Source organism: Myotis daubentonii, chromosome 10 (genome assembly GCF_963259705.1).
Source record: "Myotis daubentonii chromosome 10, mMyoDau2.1, whole genome shotgun sequence".
Taxonomy (NCBI): Eukaryota; Metazoa; Chordata; class Mammalia; order Chiroptera; family Vespertilionidae; genus Myotis; species Myotis daubentonii.
Window position 1 is genome coordinate 85074317 of NC_081849.1, and position 15121 is coordinate 85089437.

Below are 15121 nucleotides of genomic sequence, written 5' to 3' on the forward strand. Positions count from 1 at the left end.
TTTTCACTAACAGATTATCCCATCTGGGGGCCTGACCTACCCATAGGCCAAGTCTGCAGTCATTCGAGCTAATTAATTCTACATCATCTTAGAAAAAACATAATTAACCGTGGCTTCCGAGAACCAGTCTTATTCTTCAGGCACTTTTCCGAGTGAGAGTTGAGCACAGCGAGCTGCTTGAAACAACCCGTGTCCCGCGCAGTGGCCACAGCACGTGGGCGGCTTTGCGGACGTCAGAGGCGAACCAGCTGCCTGGAGGGCTCTTCACACGTGGCTCCGGCCCAGCCCCCCAGCTCCGCAATCACAGCTTGAAACTGGCTTTGGAAACCAATTCCTGGGTGATGCTGAGGCTGCTCTGGGACCCCGCCGTCCCAGACCCGCCGTCTGCGCACACTCCCGGCTGCATCCGCCACAGGTGCCCGTGGGGACCTGGGAGATCCTCCACCAACATCCACCGTGAGCCCCTCCACCCCCACAGGGGCCATGTCCACCTTCAGGTGAGGCCGCAGACAGGGAGACACGACTGTCAGCAAGGTGCCTAAGGAGTTGAAACAGTTCGACGCTGTGCCCACACACCTGGTTCAGCTGCCAGCCTCCCTCTAGGACGGAAATGCCCGTCATTACTGCGGCTGACATGAGGCTGCCTGACCCTGACCCTGGGCAGTGCGCTCCAGTTCTCACCTCCTGCCTCTGCCTGGAGCGCCCGCGTCTGCGAGTGCTCGCCACCCGAATGCTTCATCACGACGCCTGCAGGCGTCCAGGCGAAAGCAAGGGAAGGAAACCTGTCTACTAAAGGCTACAGAACACTGAGCCCACGCGACCAAGTACAGGCTTTCAGCCACACTTGCACAACTCAGCGAGGGGGGAGAGGGGGAGCGAGCAGCGCATGGGGGAGGGGCAGGGAAATGATGGAGGCACCATTGGAAATCTCTACCTATTTCAAAACAACATCGGCCGGCATGGCTCAGTGGTTGAGTGCTGACCTATGAGCCAGGAGGTCAGGGTTCGATTCCAGTCAAGGGCACAGGCCCGGGTTGCAGGCTTGATCCCCAGTGTGGGGCGTGTAGGAGGCAGCTGATCAGTGATTCTCTCTCATCATGAATGTTTCTTTCTCTCTCTCCCTCTCCCTTCTTCTCTGAAACCAATAAAAATATATTTTTAAAAAGGAAAGAAAACAAAAAATGTTTAAATACGGCAACTGATGCCAAAACAGTGCCCACTCACCAGGGAAAAAGTGAGGCCTAGACAGTTTGTGGTTCCGTGTCGCCCCAGCAACAGATCAACTAGGACAGTCACAGAACGATCGTCCTTCCTGACCCTGTCCTTGACCTTGGAAAGGGTCCCCGGAGGACGGGGAAGGTCAGTGGCCCAGCAGGAGGCTGGTGAGCGAGCCCGGAGAGGCCGTGTTGTCCAGCTTATCCTCTCATGTGATGGTCAGGACCCCACGGAGGATGCTGGTGGCCACGCCTTCGCTCCAGTTCCTTGGGCGTCATGGCCACGTCTGCAGAGGCGGCTCTGGAGTGGAGACTCTGCCCCCGTGGGTCCTGAGGGATGGAGGCGGTTAAACGCGTCTGAACCGCCAAGCCCGTCCCAGGAACCGGGCGGAGCCGGGACCGCTGGTGCACGGAGCGCAGAGGAAGCACCTGCTGGGAGTGGGGACGCGGGTTTGAAGCGGGCTTGGCCGGTCTGGCAGACCCTGAGACAGACGGGTGGGGGGCAAGGAAAGCCGCTCCACCTGGCGATTAAGAGACTCGCTTTCCAGCTAATTAGGCCCCGTTTCTTCTCAGCACTGAGTAAAGCTGTTGACAGGCGATGCCTGAAGGCAGGGTCGGGCTGTCAGAAAGCGGGAGGAGGAAGAGGGTCTTAAATAGGATAAAGTGTCAGGGCTCCTGAAACAACAGCACCAGCTTCTTCCTGCTCCAGGCCCTCCAGGCCAGGCTGCCCAGCGAGCGCAGAGGTTTTCCCAGACGCCTTTCCTCGCAGCCCAGCGAGCCCGGTGCCCTAACAGCAAGTGCTGCGCCTGGTGCTCTAACAGCAGGTGCTGCACTCCCAGGGCTCTAACAGGTGCTGCGCCCCGGAGGGAGGGGGGGGGGGCTTAAACAGCCTTTGCAGCCTCGTTACTCTCCCACCTTACAGATGAGGAGACAGAGGCCCCTCCTGGTCACCACACTGAGGCCGACAGAGAAAACAAAACCGTCATTCCAACGAAATGGAACCCAACCAGCTGCTCCCCGTGAGGAAGCGCCTTGACCTTCCAAACTCCTCGCACAACAGCCCGGAAGCACCGCCCTCACACTGTGCTCTCGCCGGCTGGTCTGAGACCAAGGAAATGAACCTGCGATTGAGATTTTGAAATTTACGCGAAATTCATTTGGCAAAAGAGACCCAAACCTGGCGTCTGCTTTCGCACAAGCGATGCGCATCTCTTACTAATTAACCCTCATCCTTCCCTGAGCTCTGACAAGCCACCAGTGTTACCTCGAGATAAGACCGCAGCCATCGTCCAGGGAAAAGGGATTCATTCCTTCTCACCTTCCACGTGGTTTTGCTGGAGCACAATCCGTGCTGCTGTGGGCAGTGGGCAGCCTGACTGCCTGGCCGCAGCCCGCCCTCCAGGTCCTGGTTGACTGGCTGACGGTGTGTCCCGGCCGGAGCCGAGCTCTGCAGGGTCCAGACTCGGGGCTGACAGGTCTGAGGCGCCCCGTCAAGCAGGTGCTGCCCAGAACCCTGGCTTCCCCGGCCACTAGAGTTCTCCCCGCTCAGGGCGGGGGATGCGCCCGCAGCCTCTTCTCCAAAGTTCTAGAACAGCGGTCGCCAACCGTGCGCGCCTCACAGACCACCAGTGGCCCGCGGACCCGGGTTGGCGACCGCTGTCCTAGAACATGATGGCGAGTCTAATAGTTTGCATTCAGTGTGCAAAGAAACGTGGATCCATCCACGAGCCACGTAAGAAAAGAACTTCCGAGACTGATGCTACCACCGACCAAAGAGCAATCGCCCTGTTCAGGCACCTGCCCTGGGGGCGGGCCACGTGTGGGAAGGAGGCAGGGGCCTTGACAGGCAGCCGGGGTGGCCCTGTGTTCCGAGGGGTCCACGCAGTGGGAGAGAAATAGCCCGGCATCCTTGCTTTAATAACAGTTTTTGCAAAAGATAGACACGTTTCCAGCAATCAATCCAAGAATGTCTCCGTGTCATTAAGTCGGATTACGCAGGCGGCCTGGGGACCATTTACCCGCCCACGGAGCCGCACAGAGCTCCGGCTGCTTAAATTTCCCTCAATGAGCATCGCAGCAGCAATTCTTCGTCTAGAGGCCTCCCATCTCTATGGAGTATGTTTAATCAAAACATTTGAAAAGAACTGGGCCATTTTTGTTAAGGTTCTCAACTCACTTCAATAGTTGCCACATGTCATCCTCTGAAAAGCCAGTTTCTCATGTCACACAAAGCAAGTGACTTGGACTTCAAAGGCTAACAATTCCAGCGATTATTGGCTATATTCCTTAGCAGTAAATTGTGCACACATTCTCATGTATTTCAAATGTTGTTCGAGGGCAGGACACAGGTAGTATGAACCTGTGACCTAAATTCTCTCTGAGAAGAATAAACTACACATATCAAGAGTGGTGTGGTTTCTTGCTCAGAGTGCACATATACATATATGTTTTGTATATCAAAATTCTGGAAGATTTTGCCAAGCCCAAAAATATTTGTATAAATTCTGGGCTCATGTAATCACAGTTTTTAAACAGGGTTTGAATAAAAGCTGCAGACAAAAGCATGACTTGAAGAGTAAAAACATTAATGAAAACCATCCACCCACACATTTCTCTCTTAATGTATCTTCTTCAATCCTCTGTTACCAGTTTGGTTTCATAGACATGAACACAATTCTCTCGTTACCTGGATGAAATACCCCACCCAGGTCAAGGGTGACGGCCTGGTGCCACATGGGATTAGTCTGGGAACAGCATCCCAGGCTTTGGTTAAACTCAGAATGAAAACAGACGACCTAACGAAGTCCCTTTCTCTGGCTTCTGGTCACTAGCATCTACGCCAGCGGTTCTCAACCTGTGGGTTGCGAGCCCTTCGGGGGTCGAACGACCCTTTCACAGGGGTCGCCTAAGACCATCGGAAAACACATATATAATTACATATTGTTTTTGTGATTAATCACTATGCTTTAATTATGTTCAATTTGTAACAATGAAATTGGGAGTCACCACAACATGAGGAACTGTATTAAAGGGTCGCGGCATTAGGAAGGTTGAGAACCACTGGTCTATAGGCTCCCGTTTAATGTTTTTATTGATATTAGATAGAGGGAAGGAGGGGGGGAGGGGAGAAGAGAGAAAGAGAGAGAGAGAGAGATGTCCATTGGTTGCCTCTTGCAGGCGCCCTGACCGGGGTGGAACCCACAACTTTTTGGTGCATTGGACGGCGCTCCAACCACTGAGCCACCCAACCAGGGCCGAGTTCCCCTTTCATCCCCAGGGATGGGTGACCAAGAGCTGTATTTTCCTCTGAAGCAATGCAAGACCTTTGATTTCTTACATAAGGAATTTGGTCATCACGCCATTGTAAAAGCTTCAGTTTGGTGTTTCTTTGGGTTTAACACCGAATGGTCATTATAACAAATTAAGCGTGGAAAAGGGAGTAAAAATATTCAGACAGTCTCATCCGTCCTTCGGGTGACAACGAAGCACTCAGTCGCCCGGCTTATTACGCTTTCTGACCGGCTGTCCCTGTGCAGGGACGCTGCTGACCTTCAGGCTCAGCGACATCCACAGCGACTCTCCCCGTCCCTGGTCCCCATAGGGACCATCGCACAGTCCCCGGGGGCCCTAGCCAGGCCGCGTCCCTGCGGCCTAACGGCCCGACATTACCCTGGTTACACCTCTCTCTTCATTCTGAACCTAAGGGACTTGACTTTGTTTTTCTTTCAAACGAGGCTACATATTTCAAAAGCAACGCAAACTCTATGTCCATATACACACGTGTCTCCTGTCTTTTGCATTTGTACCAGGAGTTTCATGGACTTCCGCTCCATCTGCCCTGTGAGCAGAACCCAGCGTATTTTCTGTTGATGCTTCAGCACACAGCACAGACTCTGACACTTAGTAGGGCTAGCGAATCCTTGGGGTACTCAGCTTCCCCCCGCACCCCCCCCCCCGCCTGCTGCTGGGCACACGGACATCACTGGGTCCCCCTCTCAGCTCTGGATCTGCTTCCGGCCTGGGGTTCTTCATGTGTGAGGGACACTTCCTGCCCAGGTTCACTCTCCACGTAATTGGGGGATTGTCTTCCCGCAGAGTCCCTCCTGGAAACGAATTAGCCGCCAGGAAGAAAGATAGAAGGCACTGGAACCTCTCAATAAGCTGCACCAAGTAACTTTGACGTCCGCCCAAGGCCCACAGAACCCACGGAGATCATCAGCAAATCGGAATGTCAGCTCAGGGAGCGGCCCTGGTCACGGAATAAACAGCCCTGCTCACGGAGCGGCCTTGGTCACGGAGCGGCCCTGGTCATGGAATAAACAGCCCTGCTCACGGAACAGCCCTGGTCATGGAATAAACAGCCCTGGTCATGGAATAAACAGCCCTGGTCACGGAGCGGCCCTGGTCACGGAGCAGCCCTGGTCATGGAATAAACAGCCCTGCTCACGGAACAGCCCTGGTCATGGAATAAACAGCCCTGGTCATGGAATAAACAGCCCTGGTCACGGAGCGGCCCTGGTCACGGAGCAGCCCTGGTCATGGAATAAACAGCCCTGCTCACGGAACAGCCCTGGTCATGGAATAAACAGCCCTGGTCATGGAATAAACAGCCCTGGTCATGGAGCAGCCCTGGTCATGGAATAAACAGCCCTGCTCACGGAGCGGCCCTGGTCACGGAATAAACAGCCCTGGTCATGGAGCAGCCCTGGTCACGGAGAAGCCCTGGCCACGGAGTGGCCCTGGTCATGGAACAGCCCTGGTCACAGAGCAGCCCTGGTCACGGAACAGCCCTGGTCACGGAGCGGCCCTGGTCATGGAATAAACAGCCCTGGTCACGGAGCGGCCCTGGTCACAGAGCGGCCCTGGTCACGGAGAAGCCCTGGTCATGGAACAGCCCTGGTCACGGAGCAGCCCTGGTCATGGAACAGCCCTGGTCACAGAGCAGCCCTGGTCACGGAACAGCCCTGGTCACGGAATAAACAGCCCTGGTCACGGAATAAACAGCCCTGGTCACGGAGCAGCCCTGGTCACGGAATAAACAGCCCTGGTCACGGAGCAGCCCTGGTCACAGAGCAGCCCTGGCCACGGAGCAGCCCTGGTCATGGAATAAACAGCCCTGGTCACGGAACAGCCCTGGTCACGGAGCAGCCCTGGTCACGGAGCAGCCCTGGTCACGGAGCAGCTCTGGTCATGGAGCAGCCCTGGTCACAGAGCAGCCCTGGTCACGGAGCGGCCCTGGTCACAGAACAGCCCTGGTCACGGAGCAGCTCTGGTCACGGAACAGCCCTGGTCACGGAACAGCCTGGTCACGGAGCAGAGGGGAACGTCTGGGAGAAGAACAAGCCCACCTCAGTCCCAAATCCTACCCACCAGCGAGGGCCCAGGGACCGCTGCTGATCTCAGTCAACCAATGACTTTACCCAAGATCAAGGCCAACACCTGGCCTCTGGGCAGGATGACCCAAAGGTCACTTCCACATTCACCTCCCTGGTCTGGGCGCCCCCTCTGACTTCCACACCCCAACCACCAGCTGGACAACGTCCCATGGATCTCTGCTGGCGTATAGAACTCAACACATCCAAACCTGACCGCCTAGCTCGTCCCGCCCCCATCCTGCTGTGCCCGCCCACACTCTTCTCCACAGACACCAGGCCCCTCCTGCAGCGGCCCGGGCTGAGCTCCGGAGTTCACCTGAGCACCTCGCATGCCCCAATGCAGTCCCTCGGCAAATCGCATCACCCCACCTTCAGCATTTCTGCGTCTCTACTCCTGACACTGCCACTGGGTGGAGTCTGCACATTTCCAACTCAGGACGGACGGGTCTGCAGTGGCGATTCTGGAAACGTCCTTCTCCGTGGAACTCTGGGAGATGGGCCTCCCTGGGCACGGCCACTTTCTGTCCTGCCACTTTCAACCCTGCGGCTAATGGAGCGTCCAGGGCTGGGCATGTGGCTGGGGGAAGCTTAACGGCCACTGGGAAGCTCACTGTCAAGAAGCTAATACAACTTGAGAATATCTCGCCAGCGTGAATTTTATCTGGAGGTCAAGGCCCCCCCCCACACATGCACACACACGCGTGCACGCACGCACACATGCACACACACGTGCACACACGCGCGCACACACCCTGCTGCACTCTGGAAACGCTGGCTGCAAAGGCTCCCTCCCTCCTGCAGGGCTGGGAGGAGACACACGGGTGCCCGTTTCCCGTGAGCAGGCGGAGACCCTTCAAATTCCCTTTTCCTCCACGGTTAGCTGAATTGTTTTCAATGCCGGCAACTCAGAAGAAGCCGTGTTAGCTTCCCTCCGGGGCCCTGGACGCTGGGACACCATCTGCTGGAGAAGCAGAGGGCTCAGCACCTCCCCCCGGAACAGGCTGGGCCCAGGAGACGTGTCCTGTGGTCTCCTACCCCATCCTGCCCCCTTCGCCCCACTTCCCACACCCAGCTCCCCCTGCTTGGGCGCCATCCCTCAGAGGAGCCCACCGGCCGAGCGGACGAGGCCTGCAGGCCTCCTGGTCACGGTGTCTCCCGTCTGCCACCATCCCACCCCCCCGTGATCCTCTCTCTGAACAAGTCTTTCCTTGCCGTCTGGATGCTGTAATGAGTGCTGGACCATCTTGTGGACAGAAGAGGATGTTGGGTTGTTCACCGTCGCAGAAGCTCAGCCCCCGTCCGTGCCCACCCACGTCCAGTAGCCGGAGGCCCTGCCGCCTCAGTGTCCGTGTCAGTGGACAGCAGCCTCGTCACTAGGTGTCTGTTTACGCTGAGCCAAATCTGCCCCATAGATTCCACCGTGAGGGCCCGCGCAGCACAAATCCAGCCCTTTGCCCATGAGAGCGGTGCTCAGATGGCGTTTCTCCCCTGAAAACGCAGCTCTCCTGCAGGTGAAATGACTGTTACACAAACACAACATTCGCGTGTCGCCCTGAAATCCTGTGCACAGACGGGGGAGTGCTCCTCTGTATGGCTGCCACTGAAAAAACAGAACACGTAAACTATCAACACTGCAGCCAGCCAGTGTGGCTGGTGGCTGAGCATCGGCCTGTGGACCAGGGGGTCACCGTTAGGTTCCGGGTCAGGGCACAAGCCCGGGTTGTGGGCTGTGGCTTATGGGCTTGATCCCCAGTAGGGGGTGCGTGGGAAGCAGCTGATCCATGATTCTCTGTCATCACTGATGTTTCTCTCTCTCCCTCTCCTTTCCTCTCTGAAATCAATGAAAATATAAAAATAAATAAATAAAATATCAACATTCCAAAAGCAAAGGGTAACATTTCAATGAAAGGAAATCCACATTGAAGTCCATGGTGACAATTCCAAAGAGCAGTCAGAGTGAAAACACCGTCACCCCGAAGACGATCAAGCTGTGGGAGCCACAGGGCAGCAGGCCGCGGGCACCTCCCCGGAGCCAGAGCAGCTTCCAGCAGAAGAGGAGAGCGTATTCCCTGAGGACGCGACAGGCGCACGTCCCTGCACCGGGCGTGACAGACAGCGCCTCCTGGGGACCGGGCTGCACACACTTTCCGGAAGGCGGGAATAACGCCAGCCCGGAACACTACCACCAGCCAGTGGACAGGAACCCCAGTGATCAGACAAGGTGACCCTCACCCAGGACATCCCACAGGGGCTGGGGCCCAGAGAGCAGGGGGTCGGAGAACTCCAGCAGCGCCCAGCCCCTGGCGCCCACAGAGCGGCCTTTCTAAAGCAAACAGCTGCTCCTCGGTTCTGAGACTCCTACTCAGTAACGACGTCTTTAAATTGTGAAGGAAAATAAACCCAAACCCTACAACTTGCAAGGACAGAAGAGAGGGAGGGAGTCCCCGATTTCCTCCCGTGGTTCTGAGAAGGGGGCCCAGCAGGGCGAGCTGAGCGGTCACAGGAAAGCAAGTGGCCGCTGCACGCACCACACTCTCCGCTGACGTGCTTCCGACGCCAGAACAACGCTCGGAGGCCGAGGGCACGGGAGAAGACCGCACGCCGCCTCGGGCTGGAAACATGGCCCCAGGCAGCAGCGGGACCGAGAACAGCTAACCAGGAGTCATCTCCCCGAGGCAGCTGTGACCGGCGGTGGGGCGAGGCGCGGCCTGCAGTGAGCACGGGAGTCTGGGGAGATGCTCATTCCAGCGGCCGGAGAAGGAGCCAGACACGCGGGGCGCAGCGCTGGGCCTGGTGCCGTTGGTTAACGTGCGAATCCTTGGAGAGCGGAGGGGCCGGGGCCCAGCTGAGCCAGATCCGGAGGCGACGCGCCTGCAGCGGGCGAGGAGGCGCACCCGGCGGGCAGCGTGATGGGCGAGCTGGGGGCGGCCAGAATGCTCGCCAGCGTCAATGGCTGTGAGTAAAAGCCAGGCTGCAGCGGGCACAGCCAGGGAGCCAGTCTGCACCCCGACGCCCACCCTGGGGGTGCTGAGAAGTGGTGGGTTCAGGGCAGGCCACCCCAAGGCCTCCTGGTCCCCCAGGGCGTGCGATAGCTCTTCCCGCCCCAGCGGCTCTCAGACACCAAGAGCGTGCGCGCTCTGTTAAGGGCACTGAGCCTGTGCACGCAGAACAGCGCCGGAGACGCTGCTGTGTCACACTGGCCCCGAGCGCCGCTCCGCACCGACTCACGAAGGGCAGCGAGTGCGTCGTCACACCGGACGCTGTGAGTGGCACCCTCGTGGCACAGCAGGTTCTACGGATCAGAATCAGAAAAAGGTCCCGCCTTTGACCCAATCGCGTCACTGCTGGGTTCATCCCAATGAAGTCATTCCAGGGCCAACAGCGGCCCCACCCACGCGTGTTCACCACGATGTTACTGGGGCCCCCGCCCCGTCCTCTTCCTTCAGTGACGCACAGACACCGCTGTTGGCAGGGCCGCGGTCGGTGAGCTTCTGGGGCAGGGGCCACGCACCCGATTCACCTTTGCACCCGCAGTGAAGTCAGTACCAAGCGCCTCCTCTTATAACAGCAGTATGTCAGCCCACACGCCAGCCCACATGTGTGCACACACACATGCACGCACACACGCAGACACCACACACAGACTCCACTCCGAAAATCAGCAAAGAGACCAAACATTCAACAGAACAGCCACAGAGCCCGTTGGGTTAGGTCGCCCCCACAGTCCTGCTCAGACACAAGGCGCTCAGATGGCGTGCTGTCCGGTCCCTCCTCCACGCTCCTCTGACGCCTCACGGCCACTGCAGTCCGCACCCTTCGATCCCACTCACGGGAGCCCCCGTTTTCCTGCGGCGTCTTTGTCCCGGGAGCAGCCGGGCCACAGAACTTACAGTTGTGGGACAGGGGGGGGAGGGGCGGGTGGCCCCAGGACCTGAAACTCGGTTGGAATTTGTCCCCCTGAGCAGCAGGCCCAGGAGGACATGGGTCCAAAGAGAGCGGGGACTCCGCTTTGCAGTTCTCTCTTTATCTCTCCACTCGGTTCTGGCGTGTTGGGACTGTGGAGTCATTCGCCAGATACATGCCTTGCATGTATGCTTTTCCAAATACGTGGGCTGGCTGCTTTGCACCAGCTCAACACCATTGTGTGATGAACAGCGGCTCTTAATTTTGGAAAGATTTGACGTGAGGCCATATAGGAGCCAGCCTTTCCTGGTGAGAAGGATCTTCATATGACTCACACACATGCACAGACACACATGTGCACTCAGGTGCACACACACTCACACAGAGACACACATGCACATACACGTGCACACACATGCACAGATCTTAGGCACACATAGACACACACCATGCAGTTCTGTCCAGCTCACCACGTGTGGTTAAATTGTGATCTTATCCTCTTCTTTGAAATACACAGGAGGGAAAACACACACTCTAATTCTTAGCCGTGCGTCTCACATATTCCCCATGAACTTGCTTCTCATAATCTGAGTTCTCAGCATTTGTCTTAAAAATGTTACATACGTTTTCATTTTCTCCCCAAAGCAGCCACCTGGGTTTCCTGGTGGAAGTAAGGCCGTGGATAACCGCCACCCGGCGGCAGCGAGGCTGCGGGCCGCCCACCCTTGTCACCGGCGCGCCCCGGGGGTGCCGTTCCCCTTGGAGAGTCGGAGCCAGGCCCGCAGGCCCCGTGGGTCCCCTCCACGTGCAGGAGCGGTGGGCGCCCGCGTGCAGACCTGGGACCTCTGATCACCCACGTCCCCAGGGCAGCCCGGACGGAGGGGTCAGGTGGGACGGGCCTGGGACCTCACCTCTGCAGGCACCCACCACCAGAGAGACCGGGAACCTCGAAGGTCAGCCTGACACCCCCGCTCACATCTCGGGGGAAACAAAGACACGGCCACTAAGCATCCACTTTATCAAGAGAAAACCCTCGAGAGGGAGCCACGCAAGCCACCCGAGCGAACACGAAGTCGCGTTTGCTTAGTGATCATTTATTTATGTTCCAGGCTTTCCTGGCCTCAGATGTTTGCTGGTCTGAGGAAGCGACTCTGGCAGCTGCGAGGGGGCGGCGATTCCCCTCCATCGGGGGAAGAGCTGTTTAACGCGCGGGTCAGGGCGTGGGAGGGAGGGCAGAGGCCGCGCCCCCACGGTGGTCACCAGCCCGACCGCCCCAGTCCCCTCAGCCACGTCCGCCTGAGCATTTACTGTCACAGAAGGCGCCGTTGTTGATGTCCCGTAACCTGTGAGCTGCCGGCGTGTAATTGTGTTTTGTGGGGGCGCTCTGTGCGGGGGCTCTCTGTGTGGGGGCGCTCTGAGTGGGGGCGCTCTGTGTGGGGGCGCTCTGTGTGGGGGCGCTCTGAGTGGGGGCGCTCTGTGTGGGGGCGCTCTGAGTGGGGGCGCTCTGTGTGGGGGCGCTCTGTGTGGGGGCGCTCTGTGTGGGGGCGCTCTGAGTGGGGGCTCTCTGTGTGGGGGCTCTCTGTGTGGGGGCGCTCTGAGTGGGGGCGCTCTGTGTGGGGGCGCTCTGTGTGGGGGCGCTCTGTGTGGGGGCACTCTGTGCGGGGGCGCTCTGTGTGGGGGCGCTCTGTGTGGGAGCAGCACGCACAGCGGCAGCGACTTAGTCACCAGTCCCACTCAATCCCTGCAGAGCGCTCGTTCTCATAGAAACTGTCTTCACTTTTCAAGCAAAAATTGTACCAAGAATTCCAAACTGTTTACCCTTTCAAGGTGAGAAGACGACTGGAGCGGGCTGGAAGCCAAGGCTCCGTGGTTGGGTGTTGGCCTGGGAACCAGGAGGTCACGGTTCCATTCGGGTCGGGGCAGAGGCCCAAGTGCGGGCTCCGTCCCCGTGGGGGGCCTGCAGGAGGCAGCCGATCAGTGACTCTCATCATGGATGTTCCTCTCTCTCCCTCTCCCTTCCTCTCTGAAATCAATAAAAATATATTTAAAAAACAACAAGGAGCCCTGACCGGTGTGGCTCAGTGGATAGAGCATCGGCCTGCAGACTCAAGGGTCCCAGGTTCGATTCCGGTCAAGGGCATGTACCTTGGCTGCGGGCACATCCCCAGTGGGAGATGTGCAGGAGGCAGCTGATCAATGTTTCTCTCTCATCGATGTTTCTAACTCTCTATCCCTCTCCCTTCCTCTCTGTAAAAAATCAACAAAATATATTTTAAAAAAAACAACAACAAGGACAACAACACCATAGAACTCCTACCTCCTACTGGGCGGCTCCCAGCCCGGGGCCTGGAGGTCACAGAGACGTGCACCTGCTGTGTGGACACCTGGCCCCTCCCGCATCCACACCTTTCACGCCGGGAAATACGGGGGAACTCTGGGTGGCGGGGCGCACGGAGGCGCACCCCGCTGATGTGCACCCTGCGGTGGACGTGCGCCACCTACCGTTTTTGCAGATGGGGCAGCACTGGTCAGGCTCGTACACGGGGTCCACGCACTCGGTCTGGGGACACGCGGACACGGAGCACAGCACCTCCCCACTGGCCTCGCAGCGGCAGCGCTCGCATGGGGACACCTGCAACACAAGCCACAGTCAGGGCGTCTGTCCTTCCCGCACCCCACCCTCCACACACGCCTGTGTCTCCGCCCCTCGTCCCCCCTAGCCCCACATGCACCTGCCCTCTCCCGCAGACGCTGGGAAGACAGCCCGTGTCCTAGGCACGTGGTTTTCAGGGGGCACAGACCCGGGGTGCGGGGCCCTGGGCTGCAGACACAGGTGGGCCTGGTCTCTCCCCTCTCAGCTCCCAGCGGGCAGCCCATCAGGCTCTGGCAGACACGCTGTGGTTTGGGCAAACATTGCCCAAAGCCTGCGGCCCACGGAGCACCTGCCACTCAGCATGCGGACAGGACAAGCCCCTTCCCCCGGCCCCTGTGCCCCCACCCAGCCCACAGCATCCTGGCGAGCGCCCGAGGAAGACAGTGGGGGGGGGGGCAGAGGCGGGAGGGAAACTGAGTCAGGAGCTGCCTGAGCAGTCTCCCCCCGCCCCGTAGCCCGTGGGCCCCCAACTCCCCCTGCGGGGTGTGTGCTCACTGCCCGGAGGCTGAGCCCGAGGGCGGCTCCTGGCGTCCAGTGCGTGGGCCCTGCCCCGTCACCCCGTGGGACCCTGCCCTTCTCTGTGCGGTGCAGCCTCAGCCTCAGGGCTGTGCCTGGAAGGGCGGCCGGGCGGGCACAGCGGGCGGGAGGCGCCTTTCCTAGGGGCCACCGCACCCCATCTGTCCATCTGTCCGGCCTACCTAGGACACAGGAGACCCGGCCCGTGGGGACCGGCCCCCAGAAGCAGAGCTGCCACGGGCTGTGGGTGAGGCCGCGGAGACCTGCTGGGGGCCGGGCTGACTGGGGTTCCGGGCGCCACCGGCACCCCGAGGCCTCCCACAGCGGCCTCCCCCGTGGGCCCCAGGTGGACAAGGACACCGACCTCCGAGGGCCTGGCTCTGCAGGGGGCCATCCCCAGGAGGCCCATGTTTGCACTCAGGGAGGTAAATGAACATTAAACTCCCTCCCGGGCAGTCCCGCCAGCCAGGCCTGTGTCCTGTAGGGAGCCCCGCGTGGCAGGGCTGACACCCAGGCCTCGGGTGCAGGTTGGAGACCTGAGGCCCCCAGGGGGGCCCCCGGAGTGAAATCGCGGAGGACGAAGGCTCCCCCCAAAGGGGCCTGACCCTGAAGACGGCGGCGGCTGCATCTGAGGGCTGTGTCCACATTCACCCCCACGCGAGGCGAGGCCCGGGATCCCAGCTGAGAAACCGGTGGCAGCCGGCGTCATGTCACCGTTTGGTCACCAGAGGGCGAACGTGCCCTTTGCAGCCGGAGCCCGTCTCCCGCAGGTGCCAGCGCCCAGAGCAGGTGCAGCAGGAAGTCCCAGGCCCCCTTCTGGTCACACCTGGGCTCTGATCACCTGGACAGTGGCCTGGGGGCCGGGAGGCACAGGGGCTGGGTCCGCTCTGCTCCCCCCGGAGCGAAAAGCCACCCGCAGGCTGGGAACGGCCAGGAGTCCGCCTGGCAGGTCGGGGCGCCCGCCGAACCGGGTCTGCACAGCCCTCCGGCCACTCAGGTACCATCTCAGGTCTGTCCCGGCCCCACTGCCCACTCCCCCAGCCCCTCCCTCGCCCGGGAGCCTGGAGTGTGTATGCAGGTCACGCTTCCTTTCAACAGGCGCCTCAGACTGCATCTCCCAGCCCGGCTCAGGTTCCTGACCTCAAACTGTCTCATCAAACCAGCCCGCGGCATCTCCAAGCTCCATCTCCAAACCGAGCGGGTCCGCAGGGACAGGAGACACTGCGCCTGCCTCCCCACCCCGCGGCCTCCCTCCCCACCCCGCGGCCCCCCTCCCCACGCCGCGGCCCCCCTCCCCACCCCGCGGCCCCCCTCCTCACCCCGCGGCCCCCCTCCCCACCCCGCGGCCCCCCTCCCCACCCCGCGGCTCCCCTCCCCACCCCGCGGCCCCCCTCCCCACGCCGCGGCCCCCCTCCCCACCCCGCGGCCCCCCTCCCCACCTCGCGGCCCCCCTCCCCACC

General features: G+C 59.8%; 1 protein-coding gene across 1 annotated transcript in view; it reads right to left on the reverse strand.

The window, feature by feature from the left end:
- The window catches only part of VWC2 (von Willebrand factor C domain containing 2), a 31965-nt gene that overhangs the window by 590 nt on the left and 16254 nt on the right, over positions 1-15121 (reverse strand). The window contains exon 3 of the mRNA XM_059655945.1: positions 12995-13124. Coding sequence (XP_059511928.1) covers positions 12995-13124 — 130 coding nt within the window. The remainder of the gene's footprint in view (positions 1-12994; positions 13125-15121) is intronic.